This window comes from Hyperolius riggenbachi, chromosome 1, assembly GCF_040937935.1.
Source record: "Hyperolius riggenbachi isolate aHypRig1 chromosome 1, aHypRig1.pri, whole genome shotgun sequence".
In the NCBI taxonomy this organism is placed as follows: Eukaryota; Metazoa; Chordata; class Amphibia; order Anura; family Hyperoliidae; genus Hyperolius; species Hyperolius riggenbachi.
Genome location: NC_090646.1, coordinates 284,038,843 through 284,050,645, shown reverse-complemented (window position 1 = coordinate 284,050,645; position 11,803 = coordinate 284,038,843). Strand labels below are relative to the sequence as shown.

Genomic DNA, 11,803 nt, shown 5'->3' with positions numbered 1-11,803 from the left:
CTTCTGTTAATATGGAGGGGGAGGAGGGCAGATGGCATGGTATATAACAAGACGGCACTGAACTGAGTGATTAGGAGAATAATGCCCTCGTCCAAGTCAATCTCCAATCGGATTGATTGCCGAAAGCACTGAACACACACTGGGAGAAAGAGAGTCGGTGGCCTGAAGTGGGTTATGTTAAGCGCTAGTCAAAAAAAAAAAAAAAAAAGACTGTGGGAGGATGAGGCTACATATGGGGTCAGTGAGGTTGGAGTTAGGCTGAATCTGGAGGTGAAAGAATGAGACATCAAGGATAGGGGAAGTTTGGGAGTGTGCAAATTACTGTAACTGAACTCTGGAGATATATGCACAATTTTATGAAGGAAAAAAAAATTACACAATATACAAAAAAAGGCAATTTTCCTTTCAGGTACAATTTAAAATATATAAACAATTGCTATTTTTATTAACAGACCTATGTGCAGGTGACAGAAATAGTAAGTCAATAGTTAAAGGCAAACGCAATGATAAGCCCATGAATCAATTTTTGGTACATATGCAAACATTGTTTATTACCACTGCAAACCCATATACCTTGCAATGAGTGGAACTTATGGGTATACCCACATTAGAGGAAGCTAGTACAGTTAGCGCACACATAACTTCAACGCAAAAACCACTGTGGGAAGAGAAACAACAAGAGACAGTTTGCAGGATGAAAGATATATGCAGGAGGAAAGAAAAAAAAACCACATGCCATGCATGACCCTGAGACCAGAGAACGTGAGGCAATGGAAGAGCATGCAGTTCTCAGTGAATGGCTGTAGATCACATGTTAGCGGCACAGGCTGCCTGGCTATTGTGGAGACCTAAAACTCTTAACATCTCTATGTTCTACAGATGTTAATCATCAGTGCATCAACAAATCAAAATCAAATGGCACAAATGGGGAACTGTGTGTATGCATGAAAAGATCCAGAATTGTTCTTTGCCAGGTGCCACTAAGTAGTGATCTGAACCACAGAAAGGGGGATTCAATAGCTGAAGTACTCCAGCTGCAGTCATGTGGCATACCTTGCAGTGTGTGGTACTGATAGGGAGTCCAATATTGGAAGCTACCACAACTGTGAACGCCGAAGCCAATTCAATAGTGAATCCACTGCAGGGAGCATAAGAAAACACTTAACGATCACATTTTTGTTTTAAATTCTGTCAACCTACCTTGCAGGCCAACAACAATAAATCCTTACTGGAATTATCTCCTTGCTTCACAAAAACAGAGTACACAAAGTATGCATTCATTGGAATCATAAAACAGAGCAATAAACATTTGTATTTTGTCATGTAAACTAGAACAAGGTGATCACTGGAAAGTTGACAAGCTGAGGCCATAAATGCAAAGAAATGATAAAAGGTGGAAAAATAATTTTAACTCAAATTAAGAACATGGGATTAGTTTAGATTGATAGAATAAAACATACATTCACATGCTGCCGTAAATGAAACATGAAATACCAACTTCTAAAATAATGGTATTATGACCACCAATGCAATGTTGAGGTTCACCACCCACTATGCTTTGTGCACAGAATGGTTTCTTCAGCTAAATTAACAACATATTAAAGGACAACTTAAGTTAGAAAATCATAGAGGCTGCCATACGTATTTTCTTTTAAAACAATACCAGTTGCCCAATATCCCTGCTGATCTATTTGGCTTGCAGTAGTGTCTGAATCACACCTGAAACAAGCATGCAGCTAATCTAGTCAGATCTGACAATACCAGAAACACCTGATCTGCCGCACGCTTGTTCAGGGTCTATGGCTAAAAGTATTAGAGGCAGAGGATCAGCTGGATAGCCAGGCAACTTGTATTGCTTAAAAAAAAGAAAAAAAATAGTAGTTATACAACTGGCAATATTTTCTATTGATATCTGGATGAATTAATCATTTGATAGAATCTGCTAGAAATCGATGCTGTAAAACATTCCTGAAGGATCAAGTTCCGCCCAAAACAATCTATTCGGTCGATCGTACACACTCAAATATTTTGCTTAGTTGGCAGAGTGTCAGATTTCAGGCCAACAGAAGCAGCAGAGCTACTGTCACCTGTCCGGCTCTTGCATCCTCCCATGTCTTCTGTACTTTCGGGGTTTGTTCCCATCTCTCCATTCCCAGGGAGCCGTGTATGATGTGTCAAACACCGGAGGCCAAATACTAGGATCCTCTAGTAGTCACGTAAGGTACGCATCATGCTGCTCCTAGTGTTTGGCCAGTTGATACACAGCTCCCTGGGAGTGAAGAGACAAGGAGAAGCAACGGTGGTGGAGAAAAGAACACATGAGCCAGGAATAAGACAAATTCCACTGCCTCTACACACTGCGCAGGCTGGGGGGTGTATCTATGTGCAGTGTGTGGAGGGATTCGATCAAATAGATCCCTCTCTAATCAGTCCTGCTGATCTTTATGACTGCAGAGGTGTCTGAAGGATACGACTGAAACAAGCAGGCAGCTAATCCAGTCAGACTTCAGTCAGAGCATCTGATCTGCATGCTTGTTCAGAGTCTAATGCTGGGAATACACGGTACGTTTCTGTACCGTGTATCGACCAGCTGATCTGGCCAGCTGATAATATTCAGCTGGCCCGATCAAGCCAATTGACCCCCGCCCGCTCGATCCCCGCTGGCGGACAATGGCAGGGAATCGAGCGCTGATCAGGAAGCTCCGGCGGGGACGAGCGGTAATCGTTCCGCACGGACGAGCGGGGATGCGGCTGGGCTCGATCCGGTGGCTAATCGGCCGCCGGATCGACCCGTGTATTCCCAGCATTAGGCTAAAAGTATTGGAGGTAGAGGATCACCAGGACAGCCAAGCAATTTCCATTGTTAAAAATAAATATGGCAGCCTTCATTTTCTTCTCACTTCAGGTTACCTTTAAGCTCCTGTAATAAGCCTTCTTCAGACTATGCATGTAGAGTGAAAAAAAGGCACATCTTATGCAGGGTATGCCCGATATGTTTTTTCTGCTAGATTTTCAACCCGATCGTTTTTTCCGCTCGATTCGCTTATCTTTCGCTCGTTTTTCTTATCTTTTTCCATTCCCTTCTATGAGAAATCGAGCGCAGAATCGATTAGAAGGCATATTGGACATGACAGGAATTATGTATCGAATCCATCTATTGAGCGGAAAAAACACGTATTGTGTGTACCAAGCATTATACACATTTAAGCATCAGATGTGGGCGCACAGGTTTTTGACATTAAAAAAATGCTGCCAATTTCATTTTTAGAGTAATAAACTACAGTAGATCCTTCTCAGCTGAAATGTTTCACTTTGATATGCCAGAGGCTTGTTGTGCAACTCTCTTTCAAGCCTCAAAAGAGGGTATACCATTGGGTTGATCTTAGAAACTGGAAAACAGCGAGGAGAACGCCAGCGCATACCAGTAAGGCTGCATCTGAAATGACCACCAGCTCAGTGTGTAGCACCTAAATAGATTTTCTGCACACTTCGCATTCAATTCAGATGCAAATCATATGCAAATCTGCTACTAATTATCATGCAAACAGGAAACTCAGGAGGAGGGGCTGGGAGCAGCTAACCTGACAGTTACATAGTTACAAAAGTTAAGGAAAAGTGGGGGGAAAAGGCTGCACATCCCTAAACACATGTTGCAATTGAATGGTTAATCGCACAGGCATACACCGCCTCTGCCAGACTGAAAAATGCATGCCCTGCATGATAATTAGTAGCATGATAAGTAGTTGCAGATTGCGCTGGCGTTCTCCTCGCTGTTCTACCAAATGTAAGTTACACATTTTTTTTGCTTAGCTGCTAGGTTAGGTCACTTGCCCGGAGGTTTGCCTCACCGTGGTGTAAGTGTCTAGTATAATATACTTTGCATGCACACCATATTGGAAGCTAAAGTTCCTCCTAGTTTAATAAATGTTAGCACTTGTCTTGGATGCAGGGCATGCATTTTTCAGCCTGGCAGAGGCGGTGTATGCCTGTGCGATTAACCATTCAATTGCAACATGTTTTTAGGGATGTGCAGCCTTTCCCCCCACTTTTCCTTAACTTAGAAATTGTAAAGCCTGTACATGCTGAAGGAAAATAACACTGCCCAATGTATGAGGAAGGCAAGCAGCACACATGCAAATGTGCAAAACTGAATACATTGCAATGATGTGTCAGCTTGTTAATTGTACAGAGCCAAAATAATCCAACATGCATACAGACTGATTGATCCTCATCAGTGCATGGCATGGATTAACGTGGCTCTATGGAGTAGGACTTGAGACACCGAGAGGTACAGACTAACCAGCAAGCTCATGGCGAACCAGAACTCATTGGAGTGTGTGAGGGGCTACAATATTCCAAAAAAATCCCCCTTACTAAAATGCATGGAGAACAAAAAAGTATGCATTCGTAAAACAGAAAGTATTTAAGATAATTCGGGCTGGAGTGAGCTTGAGATGTCTCCCAGTGCATCACTGCTGCAATTTAAATAAATATATATATATATATATATATATATATATATATATATATATATATATATATATATATATATATATATATATATATATATATATATCCACATATACACACACACGCACTTAAATGTTTCTGCTCATCAAAAACTGTTAACTATTAGTCATAGATGACATAATTGAACACAAAATGCAATTTTAAATGATGGTTTTTATTATTTAGTGAGAAAAAAAGCTCCAAATCTACATGGCCCTGTGTGAAAAAGTGATTGTCCCCCTTGTTAAAAAAATAACTGTGGTTTATCACACCTGAGTTCAATTTCTGTAGTCACCCCCAGGCCTGATTACTGCCACACCTGTTTCAATCAAGAAATCACTTAAAGGGAAGGTCCAAGCAAAATAAAAAAAAATGAGTTTCACTTGCCTGGGGCTTCTACCAGCCCCATGCAGCCATCCTGTGCCCTCGTAGTCACTCACTGCTGCTCCATTCCCCCGCTGGCAGCTTACCGACCTCGGAGGTCGGCGGGCCGCATTGCGTACATTTTTACGCATTCCCGCTAGTGCAGGAACAATAACACATACATTTTTACGCGTTACTGGTTCAATGCGTACATTTTTACGCATTGAACCAGTAATACGTAAAAATGTATGTGTTAATGTTCCTGCACTAGTGGGAATGCGTAAAAATGTACGCAATGCGGCCTGCCGACCTCCGAGGTCGGCAAGCTGCCAGCAGGGGACTGGAGCAGCAGTGAGTGACTAGGAGAGCACAGGATGGCTGCATGGGGCTGGTAGAAGCCCCAGGTAAGTGAAACTCATTTTTTTATTTTGCTTGGACCTTCCCTTTAAATAGGAGCTATCTGACACAGAGAAGTAGACCAAAAGCACCTCAAAAGGTAGACATCATGCCGATATCCAAATAAATTCAGGAACAAATGAGAACAAAAGTAATTGAGATCTATCAGTCTGGTAAAGGTTATAAAGCCATTTCTAAAGTTTTGGGACTCCAGCGAACCACAGTGAGAGCCATTATCCACAAATGGCAAAAACATGGAACAGTGATGAACCTTCCCAGAAGTGGCCGGCCAACCAAAATTACCCCAAGAGCACAGAGAAAACTCATCCGAGAGGCCACAAAAGACCCCAGGACAACATCTAAAGAACTGCAGGCCTCACTAGCCTCAATTAAGGTCATTGTTCACGACTCCACCATAAGAAAGAGACTGGGCAAAAACGGCCTGCATGGCAGATATCCAAGGCGCAAACCACTTTTAAGCAAAAAGAACATTAATGCTGCATACACACTTGAGATAAAAGTCTCTGGAAAAGGCAAGATCACAGACCAATTTTACCCCATTCCATGTAGTATGAGACCCATACTCTACACAGTCTATTCTATGGAGCTGCACTCCCCATCAGATAAAATCTTTGCAAGATGCTGCACACAAAGATGCCCTTACACATTCAAAAGATCATTATCTGCAAAAGATCTCTTCCTGCAATAGATCCATTCCTGCAAAATGCATTCATAGTCTATGAGATCTGCAGATCCTCATACACACCTTGTTTAACAGACTTCATCTGCATATCTGGCAATCATCTGCAGATCTGAAAATCCATCCTGGTGGATCTGATCTGCAGATGATTGCCTGCTAAACAAGGTGTGTATGATGATCTGCAGATCTCATAGACTATGAATGCATTTTGAAGGAATGGATCTATTGCAGGAAGAGATCTTTTGCAGATAATGATCTTTTTAATGTGTACGGGCATCTTTGTGTGCAGCATCTTGCAAAGATTCTATCTGATGGGGAGTGCAGCTCCATAGAATAGACTGTGAAGGTATGGCTCTCATACTACATGGAATGGGGTATAATTGGTCTGTGATCTTGCCTTTTCCAGAGACTTTTATCTCAAGTGTGTATGCAGCATTAGGCTCGTCTCAATTTTGCTAAAAAACATCTCAATGATTGCCAAGACCTTTGGGAAAATACCTTGTGGACCGATGAGACAAAAGTTGAACTTTTTGGAAGGTGCGTGTCCCGTTACATCTGGCGTAGAAGTAACACAGCATTTCAGCAAAAGAACATCATACCAACAGTAAAATATGGTGGTGGTAGTGGTGGTAGATGGTCTGGGGTTGTTTCCGTTTTGCGTCCATCACTATTTACAAGCTTATAATTTAAAAAAAATGTTTGTAGTATACCCCCTTCAAATGCATATTTAAAAAGTTCAGACCCTAGGTAACTATTTATGTCTTTTATTTATTTTTTTTAATTGTCATTTTTTTTTCTATTAAATTTTTTTTTATTTGGGGAATATTTTGGTGTGGGACATAAACAGTACATTTTTAATGTTGCTTTATGTGTAAATTGTAATGTAAAATATTTGTAGATGTAGTTTTACTATTTCATTTTTGTTTACCCTCCTTGTACTTCTCGCTAAGCGGACGTACAAGGGGGATGCGGAAATCGGTCCGGGCAGAAGAACTGAAGCCTCACAGGTGAGCGCTTCGTTTTTTCTGCGGGGGAAAGGGATCGGTGATCGGGAACCATGTTCCCTTTCACTGATCCCAGGGCTACTGGGGGACACAACGGGGACGCGGGGGCGTGATCGCGGGTGGGAGCGCGCCCAAGCGCTGCAGAGCTGCCGCCCGGACGTGAGCTTCACGTCCGGGCGGCGGAAATGGTTAAAGCACGGTGGAAGAGGTCTGTGCTATATAGATGATGATGATGTTTTTTTCTAGAAGTATAGGCATAAAAAGATTTTTCAGGAAACCTGCTGGCAAATGTAACTGCAACTAGGAAAGTTGTTTTAAGATTTTTGATAGAAGCTTGTTCTAGAGGTCCAAATGGGATTTATGACAACTCATAATAATTATTCTCAGGGCTATTAAAAATAACTAATATAATGAGCTCCTCTTCTGTTACCTCAGTCTACAAATAAAAAAATGTGTAAATATGTTCAACAGTGCTCCACCTTGAGAGAGATCTGCAATAAAGCCTGAAGACAGACTGCCCTGAACAAAGCCAAAAAAATTAAGCTTAGTGCCCTTTAGGCACTGAACCCTCTAGAACCTTGGCATTATACATACATTAACCATTTTGTGGAGTATTGGGTTAACAATGAAGAAAAAGTAGGAGCAAGAAAATACTGTATGCATAAAGAAGAACTTGGACCAAATTGTTTTATTAGTTTGGGATATTTTTACTGTGCTTCCATTGGGGAGGTCACTCCACACTCTGCCCCAGAGACTTGTCATTAAGAAGAGGGACTGAGGTGAAAGACGTGCATTGTGTTAAACATCAATGCACGGGTGTAGTAGTGAAGACCTAAGCTATTTAATAGATTAACAGCAATGCATCCACTGTCTAAAAGCAACAAAGAAAGGGAGAATGGACCCATTTTAAACAATGAGTCAATTCTGAACTGTATGCTGCCATGTATATTGCACTACAGTGTACATGGTGTGAATGCACCCTAAGGCTTTTAAAGGGACTCCAAGCACCTCTCATGGGCATGCCTTCAAGCCAGACGGCTTCCAACAAAGTCGTGCTATGACCCCTCCTCTGGAGGAGCCTCTTGCAATGGCAATGCGTGTCACTTCCTCTTCCTGCTTCATTCAGCGATGCACTTCTCTAACAGAGACGACAGGGGTGACCCGGAAGTTAAAATATAGCCAAGATGGCAGCCGCAATTTTTAAATTGAAATCGAACGAAAACTATTTGGTATATAATGGCAATTCAGGCATCAAATGAAAGAGGAGAGCACAAGCTACAGAAAGGTATGCATCTTTAAGTAATTTGCAGTACTGGTCGGAGTCTTAAAGGCATGCCCATGAGAGGTGCTCAGAGTCCCTTAAATACTTTATTTTACATGGTCAAACAACTTATCATATATAACAGGCAGTTGTGTTATGCACTGGAAACTCTATAGAAATAGCACATACAAAAAACAGCTTATAACTACTGCTGCTTTAAAAATAGTAAGGATAGCTAGCAAAATGTTTTATACCTTGATGGTGTTATTGGAGTAAGATCTTTTCCCATCGTCTGGATGACTCTCCGACCCCATACCCATAGACCAGCACAGATGCCCACACCTCCATACAGAAGCAACCACACTGGTGTAGAAGCATCTTGCATTACTCCTCCTTGTTGATAAATTAACCATAGAGCAACCAAAGGTCCAATAGCATTGCTGTCAGGGGATGGAAAGCATATGTTAAATCTTAACTCAGAATTCTGAAGTAATAAAAGGTTTCCATAACACACAAGACTAATGTTTAATATTCTCAAATTAAACTTTTGAATCAAAACAACTCAAAAACTACCTGGCATGGACCAAGTTGCAATGTAAGGAGTTGTAAGGGTAACAAAGTTAGGGAGGTTCGCGAGGGTGTACTACAGTTACACAACACTAACCCAAGCTTTCAAAAGGCTGACAGTTACACAATCCTCAGTGTCAATGTCATGTACAGAACATGAAGCAAAATATATCCACAGTACAAGTAGTATAAATAACCACGGGCATCATTTATTAAAGCGTCTGAAGTGATATATTGTCCCACAGTGACTTATTCAACATTCTTTCCAAGAGCTTTCGATGAAAGCTTGCCAAATTCCAGTGGCACTATAACAAGAAAAGTCCTATTTAAAAAAAAAAGAAAAAAGAAAAAAAAAAGAAAAAAAAAAAAAAAAGAGAAATCTGTACACACACACACACACACACACACACACACACACACACACACACACACACACACACACACACACACACACACACACACACACACGTCAGATAAAAAATAAAATGGGATCTTGCTGCTGGAACTGTAGTGCAAGCGGTAAGGACTTTGATAGTGGCGGCGATGCATACCACTGAGCCCTGCTTTCAGATATAGTGGGATGCAAAAGTTTGGGCAACCTTGTTAATCGTCACGATTTTCCTGTGTAAATCCTTGGTTGTTACGATAAAAGATGTTCCTAACTGTGGAAACAGACAGCTGGAATCTCTGAAACTTTCTGTATCCTTGCCCTAAACCTTGGTGGACAATCTTTGTCTTCAGGTCATTTGAGAGTTATTTTAAGACCCCCATGTTGTTACTCTTCAGAGAAAATTAAAAGAGGGAAACTTACAATTGACCCTCAAATACTCTCTCTCATAATTTTATTCACCTGTGTATGTAGGTCAGGGGTCACTGAGCTTACCAAGCCAATTTGAGTTCCAATAATTCTTTGTAAAGGTTTAAGACTCAATAAAATTACAACAGTGCCCAAAGTTATGCACCTGCTTATTTTATTTAAACAATTATTGCACATTTTCTGTAAATCCAATAAATGTCCTTACATTCCTTAAAAATCATTGTGTGTGTCTACTATATGATATATTTAACTGACATTTTTTATCGTAACAACCAATGATTTATGCAGGAAAATCATGACGATTAACAAGGTTGCCCAAACTTTCGCATTCCACTGTAGATACTGAACTGAGCGTGCGTGTGGTGGGCAGGGAAATGACGGCTTAGCTTGCTTCTTCGCCACCAGACACATGCTCAATTCAAAATCGTAAAGCAGTGCCTGGTGATGCACATCTTCACCTTGCTGTTCACAATGCAGCTGGAGTGGCACAGATTGTTATCAGCATATCAATTATTGCTAAAAATTGGGAAAAACCGAGACCCCAATATAGTGTAGTATGTTGAAAACAGGGTAAATGATCAGTGAGAAGAATATACTCACAAACATGGGTTACCACTCAGGCAACCACTGTATAGGCAGGTGAGGAGATTAAGCCTGTCCTCACTCAGGGCTAAGAAGTCGCTCTCTGTAGACCGGAAAACAAGGGGGTAGGTCACCCCTCCACCAGGGATGGTCACGGTATAGCTATATGAGAACAGAGGCGCCAGCAGGATAAAAACTTTAAAATTTGCTTGGAGGAAGCAGTGGACTTACCTCTAGAAAGCAGACACTAAAGACTGTCTGAATGATAAACAAATTTATTGTAAGGTACCCCAAAGGTGCAACACGTTTCGCAGGCAACTCCCACTTCATCAGGCAATAAGGTGGGGACAAAACTGTAAATAAGAGACAGTAAACAGCGCTATAATAATTACTGCAGTTAAAAATGCCATAAAGTGTACAGTGTTGAGAAGTATCGAGTGGAAACATGACCTGGTGCTGGTCTAGAGTACTGTATAAACCGAATAAGATTGAACTAAAGGGACTAAAGCGTGAGTGCTAGTATAACACTATAGGGTGTATGGAACATTCAATATAGTAAAGCTGAGTGGATTGCATGGCGATTAGATAATGACCAAAAAGTAATATGGGAGATGTAACATAGTGCAATGGGAATATAAAGTACAATGTGATAATATGACATGCATGCGCGATTAAACGGGTGGTGCGCCGTTATCGTCGCACCACCAAGTAAACACTCCCACTGGCAGCGGATTGGCCTCCGACCCGCTGCCGTCACGCGAACTGTGCTCATGAGCCATAAATACCCCTCTCAACGCGCCGTTTTCGGCGCACCAAATATACACATACAGGTGGCAGCAGCCCATTGGCTGCTCACACCGTTGCCTAGTAACACTGCCCCACCTACCCTGTAGCCCTACAATAGCATATAGATAGCAGCTGCCCATTGGCTGCCTGCACGGTTACCCTGACATCAAACTCCGCACACCTAAGCCTCCCCAGTCTTCTGATTGGCCCCATTAGCCACTACAGATGTATTTAAAGAAGTGCTCTTTACAGTACAGAGGGGCTTCACTCGTTACTGCCGAAATTCTGGTGAGCTTTTTCCCTTTGTCATTATCACATTGTACTTTATATTCCCATTGCACTGTGTTACATCTCCCATATTACTTTTTGGTCATTATCTAATTGCCATGCAATCCACTCAGCTTTACTATATTGAATGTTCCATACACCCTATAGTGTTATACTAGCACTCACGCTTTAGTCCCTTTAGTTCAATCTTATTCGGTTTATACAGTACTCTAGACCAGCACCAGGTAATGTTTCCACTCGATACTTCTCAACACTGTACACTTTATGGCATTTTTAACTGCAGTAATTATTTACAGTTTTGTCCCCACCTTATTGCCTGATGAAGTGAGAGTTGCCTGAGAAACGCATTGCACCTTTGGGGTACCTTACAATAAATGTGTTTGTTATCCTTCAGACAGACAGTCTTTCGTGTCTGCTTTCTGGAGGTAAGTCCACTGCTTCCGCCGAGCAAAGTTTTTATCCATTTTTATCCTGCTGGCGCCTCTGTTCTCATACAGCTATCAATTATTGCATATGCCACATGCACGCTG

At 41.5% G+C, this 11,803-nt stretch overlaps 1 protein-coding gene and 1 long non-coding RNA gene across 6 annotated transcripts in view; one reads left to right on the top strand and one right to left on the bottom strand.

Annotated features, from left to right (window-relative positions):
• The window catches only part of SLC20A2 (solute carrier family 20 member 2), a 129,857-nt gene that overhangs the window by 6,807 nt on the left and 111,247 nt on the right, over positions 1-11,803 (bottom strand). For 4 of the 5 annotated variants that reach the window (XM_068233659.1, XM_068233658.1, XM_068233661.1 and 1 more), the window contains 2 exons: positions 8,488-8,673; positions 1,054-1,138 (listed from right to left, as the gene is read on the bottom strand). In XM_068233659.1, coding sequence (XP_068089760.1) covers positions 1,054-1,138; positions 8,488-8,673 — 271 coding nt within the window. Of the gene's footprint in view, positions 1-573; positions 659-1,053; positions 1,139-8,487; positions 8,674-11,803 lie in introns of all 5 variants that reach the window. The other variant, XM_068233660.1, reaches the window with a different exon arrangement.
• LOC137507281 (uncharacterized) overlaps positions 1-11,803 on the top strand; it is a 47,491-nt gene that overhangs the window by 33,809 nt on the left and 1,879 nt on the right. The gene's annotated exons all lie outside the window — the stretch shown is intronic.